Raw genomic sequence first — 23402 nt, forward strand, 5'->3', positions numbered from 1 at the left:
GATTTCTCTATTTCTTGTTTAAGCCCCATGTATCCTGATGCAAAGTAAAATGAGTGATTTTTTGTTGATATTTGCCTGAAATGTTTGATATAAATACTGGATTTAATTCATGGAATGCTGATACTTTTTCTGGGTATGAGCATGTTACTTTTTTTTTCTTTTTTCTTTTTCTTTTTGGTAAATGGCCTTTGTTTTAAAGAAGGATGCCCTCCTTCTTTAAAGGGTTTTGAACTATGTTTATCTGTATGTTTGGATAATACTATTTTTAGCAGAACAAAGGAAGAAGTATGTTGAACATCCATGGAAAGACCAGTATTGAATGCAGGAAGCAGGTGTGACCGCAAACAATAGCAAATGTATATGTGGCTCAAAGAAAGTTAAACATCTTGGGAATTGTTAGCAATCCAGAAAGACTCCAAATAAGTTTAAAACCATCCTAGAGTGTAGGCCATAATCTTGATAAGAATTATTGGGAAGACATCAAAGTTAATACGGATAATGTACTTTACAAAACAAATTAAACTACCAGTTCTGCCACAGAGCTGACTTTCTGATGCACAATTTGATTTGTAATACAGTAGTAACCATAGTATGTTACTGTACTCCATATAATATGTAATGTAATACTCCATTGCTAATAGCTATGGAGAGAGTCAGAGGACTATTACATCAAAAGAGGCAAATCACTTGGGGATCCTTTGTTTGACTGAAGTTATGTATATGAAGATTTGTAGATGAGGGATTATTGTGGTGTAGAAGGATAGGAGAGGCATGAGTCTCATAGTTCAGGCATACACTGATGAGAGGAGGGGGAAATAGGACATGCCAGGGGAGGTTTGATTTAGGGGAAGAAAGAATTATTTTGACTAAAAGTAGAGCTGAGACAAAAAGTTCTTTCAGTTTGAATTTGGGATAGGCAAAAGTGGGGGCTGATTTTCCCTTACAGAATATTTTTGGGGTAACTCCCCATAATTTTGGGAGGGAGGGGGCCTCTCAGTAGCAACTACAGCTTTCTTTTTCTTTAAATTGCTTTTCTGTCAGCTGCTATTCCCTCTTCCAGTGCTATGTTATAACATAGTCATGTAACAGTCCGCCACATCTTGTGAGGGCGAAGTCAGATTGTTGTTTTTTTCTTTTTTCTTTTTCTTTTTAAAGCAAATGAGGAAAGCTCCCTGAAGCTTAAATACAAATTAACCTTCCCTCCCAGGAATAGTTCCAAAATATTTTCCCAAATTTGCTGCCCCCAAATGGGGTGATGAATATGGGGAGGGGATTTTTCATCTGCACTAAGTGAAAGAAAATGAAGGCCATCCCTCTGTTAACTCCAACAGACAAAACATAGGTTTGTGGAATTGAAGAGGAGAAGCTGCTACGAGAGAAGTGAGGAGAAACAGCATCAGCTGTGGGTTCTAGTGAGCTCTTGCTGCTGCCACCGCTTCTCTGATGGGAGAAGGCTTCAGCAGGGACGAGCAGTGGCAGTAGCGGTAGTGGCTGGGTGAAGCAAAACACTTTCCCATTTTGTCTCAGGCAGCAAATCAGGATAAGGTTCCTTGTCTCTCTGGTCAGTTAAACTTCCAGCCAGTTCACACTCTTGTGAAAATTAGTCTTAAGCTTTGTTAACTCATACAAAGCCTTAACAACGGTAGAAAAAAGATGCTTAAAAAGTTGAATCTGAGATAAGAAAGGTGGAAAAAACCTGGGACAATTTCTCTTGGCTTTTTTTCGCATTTCAAAAACAGGATTGTGAGCACTAAGGGACAGAGCCCTCAGAATGATATGTATGATGATTAAACTAACAAAATCCAGGCTACAATGAAAATGTGTTAGTTATGAAGTGTGGTGTAGTGTTTGGACGAGGACTTGGGAGACCATGGTTCAAATCTCCCCTTGGCATTGAAGCTCACTAGGTGACCTTGGACCAGTTGTGCCTCTCAGCTTAACCTGCCTTACAGCATTATTGTGGGTATTAAATGAGGCGGGGAGTGTACACCACCATGATCTCCTTGGAGAAAAAGGTGGGATAGAAATGTAAATTATAATAATTCTGTAATGACAATTTATTTCCATAGTGTGTATTTTGCTATTTTACATATAGTTCCCCCCCAAAAAAAAGAATTAACAAATTGTGAGCTATTTGATTTTAGAAATGACTTTAGTTGAATTTTATATTCATTTCAGCTGCAGTCCTTGCCATATTTATTTGGGAGTAAGCCGCATGGAACTCAGTGATGCTTGGTCTGAGTAGACCTTGATAGAATTGCATTGGAGGATGTAATTAGCACTTATAAATACAAGTGAAAACTATTTGCAATTAATTATACTTTGATCTCTCACTAAAGACAGCAGTACTGAAACGACAGCATCGATATGTATGCTCTACGATTCCTGATAATGCAGAGAAAGAAGCTCAGAGTTTATTTGTTAAAGAGGTAATGCTTCTGGTGTATTTGCTACTTGATTTCCTTGCTTTGTATTTTTAATTTTATGTTGTAGCAAATAGAACATGCAGCAAAATGTTGTTACGTAGTTATCAACCCTAAAAGGAATGGTCCTGTTCAGGGCTCCAGCTAGCTGGAGTAGAAGACATGTACCGTAGTTCTGTTGATGCCTCTTGGAGTTTTAAGAAGTGTTTTAAAAAGCTCTCACTTTTTAGTGTGTTCTGTGAAGTGGTAAAGACATTCTGCTTTAAATCACCTATTCTAGTCTGTTTATACATGTGTTATTTTCACAGTTGTGAATGTCAGTACATTTTACAAGTTGAGAATTGTGTGGTATATCTAGCTGTATCATTTCACTATAGGACTTTCAAGGGCAGCTACTAAATTAACTTTTATGAAAAATTAGTTGCTAGCATAGCCTTAGTTCTTATAACGAGTTTGACCAACATGCAAGATAAGCTAGTGTTGAAGCGAAAATAAATGAGAATTGTTATGTTAGCAGAGCATGGGTGGAGTAAAAATGTACTTCCTCTGATTGAGGGATGAAAAGGCTTTGCTGCAATTTTAGCCAGATTAGCAGCAGAACAAGCTAGTTGTATATTCAGATGGATATTCAGTAATATTAATTGTGATAAAGTTTGTACAGTATATGGGTGCATTTTTATTTTTATACTTTTTCTTACTACGGCATCCTTATTTAATGGGGAGAAATGCTTTTTCACTAATAACAAATCTCATCAAAAATTTAACTGACAGTTTTAAAGGCAACAATTTAAATAAAAAGAAGCTCTCGCACTGCTAAGAAAATCACACTGTTCTATAAAGAATCTCACTCAAAGTTATCATATTTTTCCTCCTTATTTGCAGTGCATTAAAACTTATAACTCAGACTGGCATGTTGTCAATTATAAATATGAAGATTACTCAGGAGAGTTTCGACAGCTTCCAAAGTGAGTAGGATTTTCTAGGGTTATACTACCTCTGTACTTGCAAAAAGATGTTTGTAAACTTTGGATAACTAATCTGAGGCACTGTGGGTGATTTGGTGAGTGACAATTCCTTATCTTTGTGCTGCTTTTGTAATGTTTGAAATAGTTTTGCCTGAGTTCCGGATGTAGGTACAACTTACATATTTCATTGGAAACAACCCAGGACACAGGAGTCATTGGGTGCTTATGCTACTTCGTTGTACCACCATATGTTGTATCTGAAGTTGCTATGGGTGGGAACGCTATAAGGAATGTTAATTTTAAATGTCTTAGTTTCATTTTTACCTTTACAGTGCACCTCTGAAAATAGCAACTTGTTACTTGGGAGGTACTACAAAATGGGAGTGATTGGAGAGGCAAACATTTTTTAGAAGACAACAAATTCTCCTTTGAGAGGACATACTTGTTGCTAACTCCATTTTATTAAAGAGAATAGAATGTACCAAATAATGCAAAACCCCAGTAAACATGGAAAGGGGTGAATGTGATCTCTGTGTTAGTACTGGCGGAATATATAGCGAGTATGCCTTTTCTGCCATAATTAGGATCATTGCAGCTTGAAGAAAATTTCCTTTTAATGGTTTCTTAGCAAATAGGAACTTTGTTTTTTATATTTTTTGAAGAGAAATAGAATACCATTTTCTAATAAGATACAATTGTGCTGAACCTGAAAGGCTAATGCCATGCACAGTGTCTCACCTGCCACTGCCCTCACAAAAAGCCCTACTACTTTTACTTCCATTTAGGCAAACTAATAATATATGTTCTTTCAAGTACACATCTGTATTTTACTGTGCATATATGTATTGACCATTCATTACTCTAGTGATCCTGAACTGATTATTGTGGGATGTGGTATTCTTTTTTCCTTAGCAAAGGGACCAAATTAGATAAACTTCCAGTTCATGTTTATGAAGTTGATGAAGAAGCAGATAAGGATGAGGTAAGCATATGACTTCTGCTTTCAACTTGTCAGTTCAAATTCTTGTAATGTAATAATTTTTCACATATTCTAGCATGGTAGAGTGTCAGATGTTTATCAGAGATGTGTAAAATCTCCATCTAAACACAGTTTTTAGTTTGTGGTGCATATCTGGTCTCAGAGTTGGCAGCTTAATAATCCTAGTGCTATTGTCAGCTCCTGCTGACTTCACTTTAACTGGTGGAAATTCTCTCAGGCCATGTCTCTCTAACTCAAAACTAGAGAAAGTGTCATTAAATCTCAGTAGTTAAATGTGAAACAAACAAAATCTTAAATAATAATACAATATGGCCATTGGCACAACCTATCATCATTAAGTAGTTTTTGTTTGATTCAAAAGACATTTGAAAACATGACCTGTGTGCAACTTTGATGGGGAAATGACCTGACCTACAGGAACCAGAAAGTCACTTTCTGTTATAAAATTATTGTGTAATTAGTTAGGGCATTGTCTTCTTGATTTAACAGATGGCGTGATATGAGGTACATTCAAAGTTTGTAAACTAATTCTTTATTCTCATATCCTGCCTTATTCCCTCAAGGAAACATATGTTAAAGCTGATGCAATCTTGATCTACGACAGTAACATCAAACTGTTGACTACAATTGGCAGACAAGTTAATAGGGCCCTCAAAGATGTAGAAATGTGAATTGAAATTAAGGTTGGAAAAATGAGAAACGGAAAGAAACTGAAATGGACTTATTTATCGATCTCTAGTACAGTTGTGCCTTGCATCCCGAACGCCTTGTGAGTCAAACATTTTGGCTCCCGAACACTGCAAACCCGGAAGTGAGTTTGCGATTGTTCTTTGGAACCCAAACATCTTCCACGGCTTCCGATTGGCAGCAGGAGCTTCCTGCAGCCAATTGGAAGCCATGCCTTGGTTTCCGAATGTTTTGGAAGTGAAACGGACTTCCAGAACAGATTCCATTTGACTTCCGAGGTACCATTGTATATATAGAACCAGGAGCTCATGATAAATGACCCAAATATGTATCACTGTCTTATTGTAGCCTTTTCTTTTTAAAAAACAAACAAACCCCAGGATGCAGCCTCTCTAGGATCTCAGAAGGGAGGAATTACAAAACAAGGATGGCTATACAAAGGCAACATGAACAGTGCTATCAGTGTTACTATGCGGGTAGGTTTTATCTCTTCTACTAGACTTTCAGTGCACACAGTTGCACATTGTCAATATTATAGATTTCAACAGCACTTCAGCGTGTGTAGTGCATTGTAGCATTGGGGTTGAAATCCAAAGAACTCCCTACTAAAGATCTGTGAAAGTGCATTTTCACTTTCTCCTCTGACAACCACTCTTCACAATGCTACAAGATGTTTCTGAAGCTGCTTTTGGGCCAGGCAATACGACCGTTCCTGTTTGGGGGCTTGCAAGCCCTTGCATGTTCCTAATAGGGTCTTTGGATTATGGTGTATGGAAATTGAGTGCTTTTGTGTGTGTGTTGTTAGTTTCATATTTTTAATGTGACTACTTTTTCATAACTAGTCATTCAAAAGAAGATTTTTTCATCTACTCCAACTTGGTGATGGATCATATAACCTAAATTTCTACAAAGATGAGAAAATATCGAAAGAACCAAAAGGGTCAATATTTTTGGATTCCTGCATGGGAGTAGTCCAGGTAAGTAGAGAATTATACTGTTTAATATGTTGTTTAAGTATTGTACAAACTTAAATCTATATGTTCCTTTTGTCTCTCTTCAGTACTTTTGGAGTGGATAAATAGGTTTAGGTGGCAGTCATAAATATAGTAGGATGTTTACCTCGTTAAACACACTGTCTTTCTTTTGAATATACACGATTGCTCCCTCAGTGCATATTGAATAATAGGGATGATTTAGATAAACATAGTGTTTCTGTGCTTTTAGTGAGCAAATAGTCTAAAATAATGTGTGCATTTTTTATTTTAAAAAATCAGTAATGGTAGCACAGTTCATGTCAAGATTTTCAAAGAGTGCTCTGTTTTATATAAAACAATCAAGAAATATTGCCACTAAGTGTTATGTTGGTTGCTGCTGTCAACTGATTATTTGTGATTATCTGCTGACTTAAGTTTTATGTCTCTGGAGTTAAGAATGGAAAAATAAATAAATCACAGAATGGAATTTAAGATTGCATGAAGATCTAATAGAAGCACAAACAGTGCTGCAATATGACTGTAAAATGTTTTGCATAACTTCTTGTGTGGGATTTCAGTTGTAGGAGCTTCATCACATTCATAGCTGTACTCCCAAATGTTTTCACTTGACCTTTCCAATATTAACTTCTTTTTATAAAAAAAACCAACCCTTTGAAGCAAAACATAACGTAAACTCCAAGTCTAAATCTTGCCAGTAACAAATGCCAAAAATGGGTTGTTTGCATCTGTGTTCTGCTCAAAGAACACTATGGACTTGTTCTGATGGAACAAACTTGGAAACAATTGGGTTCTTGGATCTCTCCTAATGATTATTGCATTTCAGTCTTAATGGCAATCATACATTCTTACAAATTGCTTTGCAGCAATAAACATCTTTTGCTTATATTTTGTAGTATTCTAGTTTACAGATTTTGTAGACCTGCATCAGAATGTGTGAAATCGATATTTATGTATGTATGTATGCATGCATGCATTCATTCATTCATTTATAAATGGTCCCATGTGTTAAATTTTATCTTAGGATTAAAAGAAAATAGTCGTAAGTATTCCTCCCCATATGATAAAGTTGGTTACTAGTTCCAATTCTTTATGTGTGTGAAAGTTTGAAACATAGCTCAATCACAAAACTTTAAAAAGAGCTGACATTTACACCTTTGAATCCCAAAAAGTAGTTGTGGTTCTCTAGGTGTTGTTTGACTACATCTCCCAATATTCCTAATGGCTGGTCCTGCTGGCAGGGGTTGGTGCACCTGAAGGGCACCATGATGGCTACTCCATATCATAAATTTCAGTGTCTGGGGATTTGCCTCTTTGGGATCCACAATAATTTTCTCCACTCCAGACAGTTGCTAGGTCCCTTCACTGCTTACATAGTTGATTCATAGTCCATAATTCTCCTACTTCCTGTATTTAAAGTCCCTTCTCCACAGTACAATATGGGCTATAGCCGCACATTTGGGAAATGTTGCCAATGGCCCACAATTCATTAAATTTACTCTTAATCACGGGTGTCCACAGTGCAGTAATTTTTATTGAGCTGTAAGGACTAGAAAAGTTAAGATTTTCAAATGAAGCCTATCACTTGCTTGAAGAAAATAGCTGCTTCCCTTCTTCTTTTCTTCCCCATTCCCTTCCAAAATGTTCAGAGGCATGCACACAGATATTATATATATTAAATAAATTAGTTATTTATCTTACTATTATAAAACGATTCATACAATAATATAACCTAAAAGCAATTCTTATATTGGCTCTACATCATCCTATATCTACACATTTTGTATTTGTTTTGATTGTTATATGTTTAGAGCTACACACCAAAAATTACACCATGCCTAAAACATATGCTTAGATTTAATTCTGTGAATGTGAAGCTAGAATCTTTTTCCCACTTGCCAAGAAAAAGCAATAAAAAAGGGCTTCAAAAAGTTAACAAGTTCTGCAAGCTCCAGGGATTTAGGTTGAACATGTTTATGCATGATACTTTTCTCCACTTCAAACAGTTACATTTGCCCAATGCTTATATATGTGTGATGACCTCAGATGACATAAATAAATAAATAAATCCGTTGCAGGTAACATGTTAATATCCTTTATTATATTGCAGAACAACAAAGTCCGGCGTTTTGCCTTTGAGCTTAAAATGCAAGACAAGAGTAGCTATCTTCTTGCAGCAGACAGTGAAGTAGAAATGGAAGAATGGATTGCAACTCTAAATAAAATTCTCCAATTAAACTTTGAAGCTGCTATGCAAGAAAAAAGAAATGGAGACTCCCATGAGGGTAAATGCGAGTTACGTTTGCTCAGTAATTTAGAAAATGTGATGCACTAAAATAAAGATTTGTAAGGATTTGTGGCTACTAAATACAATATAGTAACTACACACTTCACTTTATTCAGCCACTGCATGAAATACTTTGTTTCTTTGTGCAGCTGCTAGCTAACATCAACATTCTTGAAGGGATTACCCCTTCCACTAAAGCCCCAGTTGTCTTCTTGCATTTGCAGGGGTGGCAGGTTTCTTAGGTTGGACCATTTCCCCTTTAGATTTGGGATCATATTGTCAACCTTATGAAGGGAAGGGGAAGGAGTCAGGTTAAATCTGCATCTTGTTCAGCATTCAGTTTCCAACAATGGCCAGGCAGATGCCTTTCAGAGGGCTGAAAGCGGCAGCCCTCCCTTGTTGCTTCTCCCCAGTATCTGGTACTCAGAGTTATAATGTGAACATGGAGATTTTATCTACCTGTGATTACTAATACCTGTTAATACATCTATCTACCATGACTGTGTCTAGTCCTTTTAAGATTTATGCTTGCCATCATCTGAAGTAGCCTTAAAGAATTATCTGAATGATTTGGTGATGACTAAACTGTGAACCATTTTATATAGGGAGTGCTTAGAGTTATCACGGTAAAAAGCAGCTGGTCCATTAGATGGTACCAAGGATAGAAAAAAGTATTGAGGGAATTGCTGATTACATCAAAAACATCTCAAGTTAGAATTTGCCTTCTCCATATTTCAAGTTAATCCTTACAACATTTTGGTTATAGCACTTTCCTAAGTCATCAGTGAATTTTTATAATTTCACTTTTTAAAATTTCCAGATGATGAGCAAAGCAAGATGGACAACTCCTCATCCAGTATAGATAGCTATTTTCCTGAAAGTGCCAAGGTAATGTTGCGCTTTTTAAAATTTTAAAGTATAGTATGTCAATAAAGGAATTACAAAATCTAATCCTAATTATGGGAGCACTGTTGATTGTGTTGCAATTTGATTTATGATACCTTCACATCATAAATGTTCTTTTGCTGAATGTATATCAGACAAGTATTTCTGAAATAGTTATTTAATAGTCTCTAAATCTTACAAAGAAGGTAATGTTGATAACCAAAACCACCCCAACATGAAGTTGCTTTTTTGCACGTTTATACCACTTATACTGAAGAATGTAATGGGTGGACTAGTCTGTCTAGTTTAACTAAAGCAATCTATGGAGGCTCAACTGTAAGATGGATGATAGTTTCCAGTATCAGATCTGTGATTCATCAACTAAAGCCTCTGTGCTCTGCCATTTTCTTTTTTTGCTGCTTCAAATTAATCACTTATTTTTAAAAGGTAGCATTCCCTGCTGAAAAACAGACTTCTTGTTCTGTCTGGGCAATGGAAAGACTGAGCTTTTAAGATAAGCTTCTCTGTGCCATCTTGAGTGTGCCTAGATAACAATATGCTGGCCTTGAACTTCCTAAAATAAGACAAATAAAAGTTACTTATCTAGCAGTGCTTGGTGATTCCAGACACTGGCTAGCAAGATCAGTGAGAAAGAGAGGGAGTAGAGTCACATTAGTAGCATTCTTCATAGCAGTGCACTTCCTTGGAGTTCCTCCAACTAGAGAAAGTTGCTCCCTTCACTCAGTACCCAGTGATGCTGGATGAATTTAACAAGCATAAACTAATCATCTATCTGTGATAGATTGGACTACATTTTGTTAATTTATTGAAGTTAAACTGGATATAAAACTTCAAGTGTGAAGAATTCTAAAATTTGTACTTTTTAAAGCACATATACTGTGAAATAGGAAATGTTTTGTTTATAGGCAATAATTGAGATTTGGCTCCTCCTTGAAAGTCTGAACACCTGCTTATTATATCTAATCTTGGTGCCACAAATGCAGCTTCCTGTTTCCGTGAATGCTAGAATCTATTTTGGCATCTTATGTTTTTCTTGTATGCTATGTTCCCCTGCCTTCCAGGGGCTGTGTACTTTTTGTTGCTCTTTACAATCAGCTTATTTTGCTTTGTTTTGGAACCTCTCCAGAAAATTCCTGAGTGCTGTGAACTAGGCTCTAATGCTCACCATCAATCTGTTAGCTATCTTTTTCTATACAGAAAAAATATACATTTTACATAGGCATGGAGAACCTGTAACCGTCCAGATGTTGTAGAGCTCCAACTCCTATCCTCTTCTATTGGCCATACAGAGGATTTAATGGAGTCCAATAGCATTTGGAGAGCATGTACAGGTGTTCCATCCATGTCTTAAGCATTCTCAAAAGTGACACAATGTGTGCCCGATATATTTTGGATGCTTTCTTGTTTTGTTTTGTTTTTAATAAACTTTGTAGCAGAATCTCCAATGGTAATATGCTACTTATCATACGTTCTTCTCTTCATTTTCACAAAGGTTTTGTTGCAGAGGTTTTGTTTTGTTTTGCAGAGTTCACGGTGCCATCCTAATTCTTAGTGTAGTGCCAAAATCTCCTGTCACAGTCGTCTTCTTCTTTAGTTTCGAACCAAAATAATTCTAGACAGGATGTATGTTGGTCAGGAAGGTTGTGTTTTAGTACAAAAATAACTGAAAAGTAGTTCTTTCAAAAATAAACTTTATTCCTGGAGAACTGGTCAGAACTGAATATGTTGCCAAATGTGAAAGTTTGCCCCATTGTTACACTATAAACTTTTGCCTCAATGACTTAATACTTCCTCTTCATTTTATTAGTTTTTCTTCTCATAAGAACAGGCAGTCTTTCTGCACTACTTCCTTAACCTTGGCACTTGTTACAGTGATTCCTTTTCAACTTTTTGTTTTTCAACTGCTCACACTCTTGATATACCTGATATACCTTTCCATACTTTGCAATGTAAGCAAATATGTGTGCTTCAGGGTTACAAAATCTCTGAGGATGTACTTTTGGAAGCACCCACTTGGATTGGGTCTGAATAATAATAATAATAATAATAATAATAATAATTATTTATTTATACCCTGGCCACTTTGGGTGGCTTCCAACAAAATACTGAAACTACAAACATCAAGCATTAAATACTTCCGTAAACAGGGCTGACTTCAGATGTCTTCTAAAAGTCAGATAGTTCTTTATTTCCTTGACATCTGATGGGAGGGCGTTCCACAGGGCAGGTGCCACTACCGAGAAGGCCCTCTGCCTGGTTCCCCAGGGAGGGCATTCTCTATGGCATACCCTAAGGTTTGGAACTCCCTCCCCACAGAGATGCCTATGGCGCCTTCATTATACAGCTTCCAGTGAATGCTGAAGATGCACCTCTTTACTCTGGTTTTTGACGCTTGAGATGTACATTTTTAGCATCCACTTTGCTTCTGTGATTTTATGTTGTTTTAATCTGTTATATTTGTGAGAACTCTGTGAAATGGTACCAATTATTCACTTTTCTCTAGAAATATTTCATAAGTAAACTACTGCAAAGAAAAATCGTAACATATGTTTACAGTTAAAGAAACAACCTTTTGTGTTTGTAGTAAAAATCCTGTTTTAAAATATTAACTTCTTATTTTGCAGAGTTCCAGAGATTCTGAAATCAAATTCAAAAGTGAAAGCAGAGTTAAACTCTTTGCATTGGATCCGGATGCACAGGTTAGATAATTTGGTAGGAAAATTGAAAATTTTAAAGAAATAATTATTCTTTTTTGGCAAGTGAGACATTGCTTTCTCTCTTCTATTTATCTTAAAGAAACTTGACTTCTCTGGTATTGAGCCAGAAGTAAAACCATTTGAAGAGAAGTTTGGGAAGAAGATTCTGGTGAAGTGCAATGATTTATCTTTCAATCTGCAAAGCTGTGTGGCTGAAAATGAGGAAGGACCAACAACAAATGTAAATACTTCTGAGAGTTCTCAAGTCCCTTGATGTTGGAATGATGAATCAATATCATGCCTAAATCTCCCCTTCATTTACCCCCTTGATATATTAATGGATGTTTAGAGAAAACAAAACAATGAGGGACATAACTGCACCTGTAGATGTTTGTCAAGATTTTTATGAACCAGCCCAGAAGCAGAATGAGTGGCTATTGCCAGCAGAAAGAAAACAGGAAAGGCATAAGTTGTGTGGAACTTCATGAGTAATTGTTAGTTGTTGATTACATAGCAAACATTGTAGTGTCATATTATAGTGTGTGTATTTTTGTTGTTGAATAAAATACATTTTCCTAAAAGAGAGCATACAATCTTTACATATTCAGTGGTATAAGGTATTTGGCTCTCTAAATTATATCGGTTCTAAAATACAATTCCAACACATTGAATTTATAAAGGAAAAGTCACTGTATAATATAATAACTGCTCTATGTGCCAATTATCAAGTATCCATTATTTCTTTGCCTGATGGCCATGTTTACTGTTTTGTTTTTTTAAATGCCCAGGTAGAGCCATTCTTCATAACGCTGTCACTTTTTGATATAAAAGAGAACCGGAAGATTTCATCAGATTTCCATGTGGATTTGAATCATAGCACAGTGAGGAATATGCTAGGTAGTACATCTCAACAGGTATTAAATGACAGCAGTGATTGCTTACATCGGATTCAGGATATTATTCCAGAGATAATGTTACAATATCCCAAACAGGTAAGGAATAAAGGAAGTCACCATTTCCACTTCTTTGCAAAATAAAGACCTCTATTTTCATTTCAGTGTCAATAAACCAAGCATTTATTTTCAGGGAATATTCTCAGTGACGTGTCCACATCCTGATATATTTCTAGTGGCCAGAATAGAGAAAGTCCTGCAAGGGAGCATTACCCACTGTGCTGAACCATATATGAAAAGTTCTGATTCTTCTAAGGTATACTCATGACTGTTTGACATCCCATTTGTAAGTCTCAGTTTCTTTGCAATGCCATAAACACTGGAGTATTAAAATGTAGTACTGGTAAATATATTCAAGGCAAATGAATTTTTCAGAGTCAAAGGTCAGATCAGATTCTGAATCATTGTTAAACATGAAAGTTCAAAATGTGGTGCAGTATCTCTCTTGAATGTTATGGCTCAGTGCAGACATCACAAACCAGGTCTTCTCAGCTGTGGTTTGGAGATAAACTGTGGTTTGGAGATACACTCTGTTTCTTCTCCCTCTTTTCTCCCTGCTTTCTTGAAAGTTCAATCTTTCACTTCCTGGCTTTTTCTAACTGTAATTTGGTATGACATCAGAGCTGGAGAAGGGACGCGGGTGGCGCTGTGGGTTAAACCACAGAGCCTAGGACTTGCTGATCAGAAGGTTGGCGAATCTAATCCCCGTGACGGGGTGAGCTCCCGTTGCTTGGTCCCTGCTCCTGCCAACCTAGCAGTTTGAAAGCATGTCAAAGTGCAAGTAGATAAAGAGGTACCTCTCCGGCGGGAAGGTAAACGGCGTTTCTGTGTGCTGCTCTGGTTCGTCAGAAGCGGCTTAGTCATGCTGGCCACATGACCCGGAAGCTGTACGCCGGCTCCCTTGGCCAATAAAGCGAGATGAGCACCGCAACCCAAGAGTCGGTCACAACTGGACCTAATGGTCAGGGGTCCCTTTACCTTTACCAGAGCTGGAGAACTGTTGTTAGTGCCTTGCTTTCAAGCCATCATTTGCTGACCCACTTCAAACCTGCCATAGTCAAAGGCACCAACATAACAAAAGTAGTCATAAACAAGAAATAAATCATTAAAAAATACACAACCAAGCCGAACAATTTCCAAAAAAATCACAAGATGTAAAATAAAGATACAAAAAACTAAGCAGCAACTCCCAACACCACCACCACCACCAAACAACACCCCAACTCAATAATCTGTTTAGCAGCCCCAGCTTTTGTAGCTGAAATCAGTCAGGGCCCCGCAGAACTTGAGCTGAGGTTCATGCTTGCCTTGAGCACACATACAAAATTTCACTCTGATGCCCCTAGCTCAATTCAGACATAAACCTGGTCCTCCAAATCATATTTGGAAACTTAAGAACATACCACTGGCTCCTCACCATTTGTGTGTAGGATTCCTCTTCCCCTTTGATTTTTTTCTGCCTATAGTTTGTTATGTTGTACTTATGCATTTTTTGTGTTGTAAGCTGCTTTGAGCATGGTTGGAACTGTGGAAAGGCAGAATACAAATAATACCATGTATATATGCATTTTAATAATCAAGTAAAGTAACAGAAATGGGAAAAGGAGGAACGGAAACCAGGTACTTGGTGAGAATAATTGTAACACATATAGATGTGTATGTGTCTTGCTCCATACTGTGTCTTGGCTACTATTGTGAGTAATAGTGTTAAAAACCTAAAATCTTCACCAGTACCTTCCAATCCAAAATTCCCAGTCTGGGAAAGAGATCCTTCTTGTGGTCCTGTCAAGAAGAATACAGTGGTACCTCTGGTTATGAACTTAATTTGTTCTGGAGGTCCGTTCTTAACCTGAGGCGCGCTTTCGCTAATGGGGCCTCCTGCTGCCGCCACCGCATGATTTCTGTTCTCATCCTGGGGAAGAGTTCTTAACCTGAGGTACTACTTCCGGGTTAGCAGAGTCTGTAACCCGAGGTACCACTGTATCATGAAGGATGAGTATTTGAGATAAGTCATTATCAGTGGAAGTGAGGTTAAATAAATAAATAAACCAAATGTTACTTGATGAAAAACTTATGTATTTCTATTATCATTTACAGGTTGCTCAAAAAGTTCTGAAAAATGCAAAGCAGGCATGTCAGCGGCTAGGACAGTACAGAATGCCATTCGCATGGGCAGCTAGGTAAAGACTGGGGCTTCTTTTCTTCAAAGTGTATTAATTTGTGTGCCTTTTTATTTTAGTCAAAACTCAATTTAGTATTTGGGACAGAATTCCTTGCATTTAGTGGGCAAGGCTAAAGTCACTCTCAACCTATTGTATTTAAATCACAGGACTTGGAAAAAAACCAGAAACTATTTTAGAAAAATACATTGTGTAGGTTAGGAGTTCCCAAACTGTGCTCTGATAACCACCAGTGGTCTGTGAGCTTTATTCAGGTGGTCTGTGGTGTTTCTGTGGATTTGTGGCTGAGAACACAAATTCACTGTATTAAATATTCATGCTGATTTTTAATTGTGTTTTTATTGCTTCTTGTTGTATGTTATTTCATTACAATCTGCATTCTACAGCATTCAAATTATAATCAATAAAATGCATTATGTAAGAAATAAAAGAAGCACTAAAAGTACAATTTTTAAAAATCATGTTGCTTCTTGCTCATTGCATTACAGTTGCTGCAACATGCAGAAAAATCATTAAGTAGTCTGCCAAGACCCTCAGCAATTTTCAAATGCTCCATGGGGAAAGAGGTTTGGAAACCACTGGTGTAGGTAGTAATATGTATTGTTACACAATGAATTTTGGCTTCCTTTCTTGGGAGCATTTATGCATATTTCAGTGGATCAGAGTTTGCCAGTCTAATTTCAGGATGTCAAGCGTTCACTTTTACTTTTTTTCTCTGTTTCATTTTGTAATGAGATTCTTATATAAGAGTTCATGTTTCAGGACACTGTTTAAGGATGCATCTGGGACACTAGACAAAAATGCACGATTTTCAGCACTCTACAAACAAGACAGTAACAAGCTCTCAAACGAAGACATGCTTAAATTGTTAGCTGATTTCAAAAAGTGAGTACTGTACATATTTATTATTTAGAATACTTACATCCTGCATTATTTTCATTAAGGGCTGTTAAAGCAGCACCTGTCACCTTTGTTATATATCTTTAGGCGCCAGGTAGAAACATTCCTCTTCTTCCAAGCCTTTGGTTAATTAAACAATCTATGGCCTTTTAAACTGTGGGGTATTGTTTTTGTTTGCTATTATATTGTATATTTTTGTGGTTTTATATTCTAAATTATTAAATTTCTGTACAGGGCGGTATAGAAATTTAATAAATAAATAGTAATGTGGCTAAGACTAATTCAAACAAATAAAGTAATATCTCTTGAACTGAGTCTGCAGCAAGCTTCTTTCCATAAAGAAAACAATCTGAGTATGCATGGAAGTGCTTTCTACTCATGCAAGTACAACTTCAGAGCCAAACCTGTTTTCATATACCGTATTTTTCGCCCTATAGGGTGCAGCAGCCCATAGGGTGCACCTAGTTTTTTTGGGGGGGGGGGAAATAAAGAGGGGAAAAAATTATTTCCCCCCAGGCGTGGGGCTGGGGCGGGGGAAGCCCGAGCTTCCCCCGACCCCAGCCCCCAGAACAGGCCCAGCGCGCTCCAGGCTTCGGGATGCAGGCTGCTATCTGCAAGCCTAGGAAGCACGGCGGGAACTCCCGCCGGGCTCCCAGGGCTTGCGGATAGCTTCCTGAAGCCTGGAGAGCGAGAGGGGTCGGTGCACACCTACCCCTCTCGCTCTCCAGGCTTCAGCGAAAGCCTGCATTCGCCCCATAGGACGCACACACATTTCCCCTTCATTTTTGGAGGGGAAAAAGTGTGTCCTATAGGGCGAAAAATACGGTACATCTGTCAAGTGCTTGCTGTTTGTCATGGAGGGTGGAGGCACCAAAGAAGGCCTTAATGAATGCCATTATAACATAGGCTCTGGGTTGGCCTCTCCTGTTTTAAGGTTTCAGTTAAATGGGTGCTGTGGAAGAATGAATTTTTTTTACAAACAAACTGTAAGTGAAAAGCCTGGACTGGAGACAGTGGTCAGTACAGCTGTTCTTGTCATAAGGCTAAAAAAGTCAAGTCTGTGAGGGTCAAGTCGTCAAGGGAAGTTGCTAAATTGGACTTGATGCGGTTTCAGTGAAAAGCTGCATAAATTTAGGAGATATAAGTATTGCCAAGGAGTGTAGTGCTTACCTATCTCTCTGGAAAAAAGACTTTGTCATGCTTTCCAAGCCTTTGGGGGTGTTTCCTTTCCTTTTTGAGTTCTGCTGTATTATCCATCCCTAGTGATTTTTCTGTTGAGTCACTGTTTTTTCCTTCTTCCATAGACCTGAAAAGATGGCCAAGCTACCAGTTATTTTAGGAAATCTAGACATAACAATTGATAATATTTCTCCAGACATCCCAAGTAAGTATAGAAAAGTACTTTTAAATAGCTGAGAAGCATTTTTTCTTCAATTTTTTTATTGGTTTTTAATATATTTTCAGATTTTGTTAGCTCATCATACATTCCCATGAAACAGTTTGAAAACAGTACCAAGACAGTAGTAACGTTTGAAGTAGAGGAGTTTGTTCCCTGTATACCAAAACACACTCAGCCTTTCACCATCTACAACAATCACCTTTATGTTTATCCAAAGCACTTGAAATATGACAGTCAAAAGTCATTTGCAAAGGTGAGTTAATGGGCCACTAATAACATTCAGATTCAAGAACAAATTGAATCTGAATTGAATTTGGTGTTCTTTCTTGGAAGATTTGGTTGCTTTCTGGCACTTCTTAGGTAAAACAAAAATCTCTGTATGTGTTCTTTTTAGGCAAGAAATATTGCAGTTTGCATTGAATTCAAGGATTCAGATGATGAAGATTCCATACCTCTAAAGGTTTGTTGATCTGACTTACAGATATTTATTCAAAAACTCACTGCTTATTATTCTGTGCAGGTAAGGTGTCCTCAAGTAGGAGCTCAACCTCCCCCTAGTAGTTGAAGGCAGGAATCAGTTTGCTTCAGAATATGTTTATGGCCTTTTCAATTAGATTGAGTAACATTTCCTTTAGTAGGGCTTTTTGTACTTGTAGACAAGTATTGAGCAGGCTTCCTCAACCTCGGCCCTCCAGATGTTTTGAGACTACAATTCCCCTCATCCCTGACCACTGGTGCTGCTAGCTAGGGATCATGGGAGTTGTACGCCAAAACCATCTGGAAGGCTGAGGTTGAGGAAGCCTGGTATTGAGTATGTGATCCTTCTGATGATTTCAGTGAAAAAATAGAGTACTGATTATTCAGACATTCTTTTCTAAGTAAAGTAATATGCAGAGTATGCTTTAATCACAGCTGCTACCTAATTTTGGTTTATGTGTCCCTTACATTTGAATGTAGTTTCTAGATGATGCAGTGCCATCACATATATATGTGAATTTATAGAATAACTTTGGCAAAAAGTCAGCTTCCTGCCCCCAGGAGCTTATGGTCTAAAATCGTAGACATCAGTCTAGTTGCATAAAACAACTATAGTTCTTGTGTAGTTGTCATACATTGAGTGGGAGCATTGGTTTATCTAGGCCCAGGACTATATACTTTGACTAAAATCAGTTCTCTAAGGCAGGGGTGGGAAACTTTGGGTCCAGGGGGCAATGCACTTCAGTATGCCTCTCAGGACTCTTCCCTACCTATCCTCAGGCCTTCTCTGCTTGCTCCTCATGTGCTTTTGCCTGGTTAGAATGTGACCTTGAAACATGATAACACATCTTGTTTACCTACTGGAGACTGGTTGTGTGTGTGTGTGTGTGTGTGTGTGTGTGTGTGTGAGAGAGAGAGAGAGAGAGAGAGAGAGAGAGAGAGAGAGAGAGAGACTTTTGTATGGCTGGAATGTGGCCCACCTTAAAATATAAGAGTCAGGTCAGCCCATAGGCAGCCCCTGGAGGCTTTCCCGAGAGGGAATGTGACTCTTGGCTGAGAAAGTTTCTCCTGCTATATAAGGTATCAGGCGGATAAATTTTCCAGCCCTGCTACCTGAGATCCTTTCACTAGGCTGTATTTTGGCATGTTGCTGCAAGTGTTGTGTTTACGCAATGATAGTTGAAGTTCTCTTTGGATTTTTTAACAGCACATCAAAAATGTTTCATTCATGTTCTTGACCTAAAATACAATAGAATAAGTATTTCTTTTGTTATTTGATTTTTAGTGCATCTATGGCAGACCTGGTGGATCAGTATTTACAAGACAAGCATTTGCTACAGTTCTGCATCATCACCAAAACCCAGAGTTTTATGATGAGGTAACCCATTGAACACTTGCCAGTTTCCAAAAACCTAGTGAGATGAGAGTGGAACTGGTTCCTTGAATTAGAGCGCAACTGTCTTAATCAATTTATCAGGTAGCCGTAGGCAAGCTAGCATCTGTCTGCCTCAGTTTCCATCTTACAGTCCTGTTGTAAGCATACCTGGAATAATGCATGTTAAGCGCTTTGAGTGTTTAGGAAAGTATAGTAAAATAGTAACTAGTAATAAATAAGTGGTGGATCTGAACGGTTTCTTGACTACTTTGGAGAAATTGCTTGCTGCCTTAAATGACAGTCCTGTCAGAAGCCCTGGATGATCTCTGGAACAGAAAAATGAACAGAGAAACATTTTGGAAGATAGTAGGATGAGATGGTATAATCTCTCTCAAATTACCTCTCTTATCTACAAAAACCAGAGCTCTATAGTTTTCTGAAGAATGTGGGGGGGACGGGACACGACAGGATACAGCTCATTTTAGGGATTTTTCTATGGATGTATGAGTGGAAAAGAGATCTTACTTGCCTATCACCATTACATAAATTCTATGTTGGCTTGTGATGCTTTTCTGCATACTAATGGGGTTAGTACATCTAAATCATTTAGGAGAAGAAGAGGAACCCTTTGTGGTCTGTTATGAATAGTTTGTGGAAAACTTTACTGATAAAACAGCTAGAATCCATTTTGATTTTGACTTCTCATTGAAAGAAGGTCACTGATTGTGCCCATGGTATCTGCTTGAGATTTGAAGCCCATTGTAGTTGCTGAAAGCTTCCAGAGGAGGTCTGTTCAGTTGGGTAGCAAAGTTAATGCCTATCTGGTGTTGCACCTGCAACCACTGGGAGAAATCTCCTAGAGATTTAAGGTTGCATACCCCTCTCCTTTCCCTGCATGTCTCCTAAATCTGCCCCAGGGGTTCCCCTAACTATCCAGAGCAAATTTAGGGTGTGCAATAAAAGCCACTACATTAGTGTAACTGTTGAATGATGTCCAATTTTTAAAAAAAGGAATTTTATTGGGTTTTTGTGTCTTTATTGTGAGCGTCTTTTTGAGCCCTTTTTAGAGCCAAAAATCAAGGTGAAATCTACACACATATAAAAACCGTTCTGAAAGTGCTTTTTTAAAAAAGTGTTTTTAAAAATACATTGAATTTTCCATAAGGCTCACCATCGCCATCTAGTGTCACATTGTATATTGCACACTTAAAACATTTTATTTGCAGCTGTGTAGCTGAGTCCCAAGGTAAATAGGTCTCAAAACTGCCTCAGATATACGTATTGAAAAACATTGTCATTGATACGTCTCATGTTAAAATTCTTCTACACATATGAAGCTAGAATTCTGTTGGGTATAATTGTTCTAGTCCAGCCATGTTGCATATTCAAACTCATATATTCACTTTTGTAATTTAATTAGAACTTTTAAGGGTAGCACTTTACTACTGTATTTTAATACTGTACACAAGATTATATTAAGCTGAAATCATGCAATCTAGTCAAAATCTGTATATGCTACCCATTCCATTTTAGATAGCCCCCACCTAATTCATTTGATCATGCAGTGCACTCCACTATATTGGAGGGAAAGTTCACTGTGTGTATTTCTTTGCATGATCACAGCTGCGACCTCCATTGAAATGATTCTAGAGTTTCACATATATCTGTCTTTTTTTAAGTGTATATAATCCACTTTTCACCAATTGCTCCCAATGTATGGTCTCTTGTTCTAAATCTTGCTTTAATTGCATTGAAAATTATTTCCTATATGTACATTTTATGAGGCATACCACGACACTATTGGGAATATTCTCTGAAGCCAAACTTATATGTTTCTTCTTCTTAGATTAAAATAGAGTTGCCCACACAGTTACACGAAAAACATCATTTGTTGTTTACCTTCTACCATGTCAGCTGTGATAGTACAAGCAAAGGGACTACCAAAAAGAAGGACATAATTGAAGCACAAGGTATGATTGACTTGGATTTTCTGTGTTGAATTCAAAGTCTGACACTCATTTCATAGCTTCTGAAGATTTATCATTAAATCAATCATTTTCTTGTTGCTGGGTTACAATAAAAAGAGTCCAATGCTAAATATATTTACTGACTTCAATAGCATTTTTAGAGAAATAAGTTGACTGTCAATTGCTTTTTAAAATTGAAATTGCACTCTAACTGCTGAAGATAAAAATGGGTGCTTTGTTCCATTGGGTAGAGCCCTTCTAACATGTTTAACAGGATTTTAGCGGAGGAAGTAAAAGACTCACCAAGTCTTGCTAGATGAGGCTGTGTTGTGTTATATTATATACTTAAGGTGTGAATATTAGAAATGTTTTTTCTTTGCATTTTTTGTAGTTGGGTATTCTTGGCTTCAGCTGTTGAAAGATGGAAGAGTAGTGACAAATGAACAACATATCCCAGTAGCTGCATACCTTCCATGTGGATATCTCAACAATCAAGAACCTGGCATGATCAAAGTAAAAAAACCAACAACACAATAATGATTGATTATTTTTCATAGAACTTGATAGGGCAGAGTAGTTAAAACACACACACAAAAGCAAACATTAGTTTTTGTATCTAAATATGCAAGATGTTCAAAGTGCATTACTAAATTTTTGTCATTCTTAAATTTTAAAGTGTCAAGCCTGCTTGCTGTATACCTGTTCACTGTCATGTGTCACTGACTGACTGTGAAATAATTTTTCCTTGCAAATAAATGAAAGCACCAATAATTTATTATGTTTCTTGCTACAGAAAGTACACCATGCATTTCGAATCCTTGGTTTGCCAAACAAGCCATGGTTTAGTGTTATATTTAAACCAGGCCGGTATATCCATATTTGGCATTTGTTAACTCAAGAGTAGATGGGAAATCTTTCATTTGTGCGAAAGAAACAAACCATTATTGGACAACTTATGGTTAATTCATGGTTTGCTTTAAAAAAGCATGGCTTTTCTGCATGTGCAGACCAGGCAAACATGTCCATATTTGGTGTAATAACAATACTTATGTAATATCAACAGTATTTTAACTGTCTTCTCTATATACAGCATTCTGGTTCTGAAATTAAATGGGTAGATGGAGGCAAACCACTGTTAAAGATTTCAACCCATCTGGTTTCCACTGTATATACACAGGTAGGCTATTCCACTAGAGCTTTTTACCACATTTTTTGAGTTGATTGTGCTGTTAGATTGTACATAACTGGAGGGCAGGATGACTAAAGTCCGTGTTCAGGCTGAATTGGAGTAGGTAGGGGGGAGAGAAGTGAAAAATAATTTTTGGTCTTCTGGTGCATATTATAAAATCTTTGCTGTTATAGCACACCAAGCAAGCAAAAGCAAACTTCATAAGCTTTGGCTGTGAGATTAATGTAGCTCCAAGAATCAGGAGTTATGCAGAGTTTAAATTGCTGAGAATTCCGTCACATTGCTTTATTCTTTTCAAGCTTAACTTTGATGGATGCTTGAAAGGAGGAACATTTTGGTCGTATTTACAGTGGATTTCTTTTATCTAGAGGTAGTGACATTGCAGTGGCACATTTGATCAAATCAATTTGAATTATGTATTAATTGACTTAACCTATTTTTGTCTTTCTTTTTCTTTTCCTAGGACCAGCACTTAAACAATTTCTTCCATTATTGTCAAAAAACTGAGTCTGGAGCTCAAGCCTTAGGAGTTGATCTTGTGAAGTACCTTAAGGTATATAATTTATACCATGGGTAGGCAAACTAAGGCCCGGGGGCCAGATCCAGCCCAATCACCTTCTAAATCCGGGAAATCTGGGAATCAGCGTGTTTTTACATGAGTAGAATGTGTCCTTTTATTTAAAATGCATCTCTGGGTTATTTGTGGGGCCTGCCTGCTGTTTTTACATGAGCAGAATGTGTGCTTTTATTTAAAATGCATCTCTGGGTTATTTGTGGGGCATAGGAATTTGTTCTCCCCCCCCAAAAAAATAATAATTATAGTCCGTCCCCCTACAAGGTCTGAGGGACAGTGGACTGGCCCCCTGCTGAAAAAGTGTGCTGTCCCCTGATATATACCATGGCTTGCTAGTGTAGACTGTCATACTAAATTATAGTTAATCTTCCTTAATTGTGGCTTGACATGTAGCCTGAATTTGAGTCTTCCTGTGGTATGCCACAACGCAAC

The 23402-nt window shown here is 37.5% G+C and overlaps 1 protein-coding gene across 24 annotated transcripts in view; it reads left to right on the forward strand.

The window, feature by feature from the left end:
- DOCK9 (dedicator of cytokinesis 9) overlaps positions 1 to 23402 on the forward strand; it is a 136161-nt gene that overhangs the window by 71960 nt on the left and 40799 nt on the right. For all 24 annotated transcript variants that reach the window (XM_053384507.1, XM_053384506.1, XM_053384487.1 and 21 more), the window contains 21 exons: positions 2340 to 2429; positions 3306 to 3388; positions 4301 to 4370; positions 5456 to 5551; positions 5918 to 6052; positions 8178 to 8352; positions 9175 to 9242; positions 11885 to 11959; positions 12057 to 12197; positions 12745 to 12948; positions 13043 to 13165; positions 15007 to 15089; positions 15852 to 15974; positions 17294 to 17373; positions 17454 to 17641; positions 17783 to 17848; positions 19151 to 19243; positions 21087 to 21210; positions 21599 to 21720; positions 22298 to 22384; positions 22860 to 22949. In XM_053384507.1, coding sequence (XP_053240482.1) covers positions 2340 to 2429; positions 3306 to 3388; positions 4301 to 4370; positions 5456 to 5551; positions 5918 to 6052; positions 8178 to 8352; positions 9175 to 9242; positions 11885 to 11959; positions 12057 to 12197; positions 12745 to 12948; positions 13043 to 13165; positions 15007 to 15089; positions 15852 to 15974; positions 17294 to 17373; positions 17454 to 17641; positions 17783 to 17848; positions 19151 to 19243; positions 21087 to 21210; positions 21599 to 21720; positions 22298 to 22384; positions 22860 to 22949 — 2316 coding nt within the window. The remainder of the gene's footprint in view (positions 1 to 2339; positions 2430 to 3305; positions 3389 to 4300; positions 4371 to 5455; positions 5552 to 5917; positions 6053 to 8177; positions 8353 to 9174; positions 9243 to 11884; positions 11960 to 12056; positions 12198 to 12744; positions 12949 to 13042; positions 13166 to 15006; positions 15090 to 15851; positions 15975 to 17293; positions 17374 to 17453; positions 17642 to 17782; positions 17849 to 19150; positions 19244 to 21086; positions 21211 to 21598; positions 21721 to 22297; positions 22385 to 22859; positions 22950 to 23402) is intronic.

Source organism: Podarcis raffonei, chromosome 4, assembly GCF_027172205.1.
Source record: "Podarcis raffonei isolate rPodRaf1 chromosome 4, rPodRaf1.pri, whole genome shotgun sequence".
Classification (NCBI taxonomy): domain Eukaryota; kingdom Metazoa; phylum Chordata; class Lepidosauria; order Squamata; family Lacertidae; genus Podarcis; species Podarcis raffonei.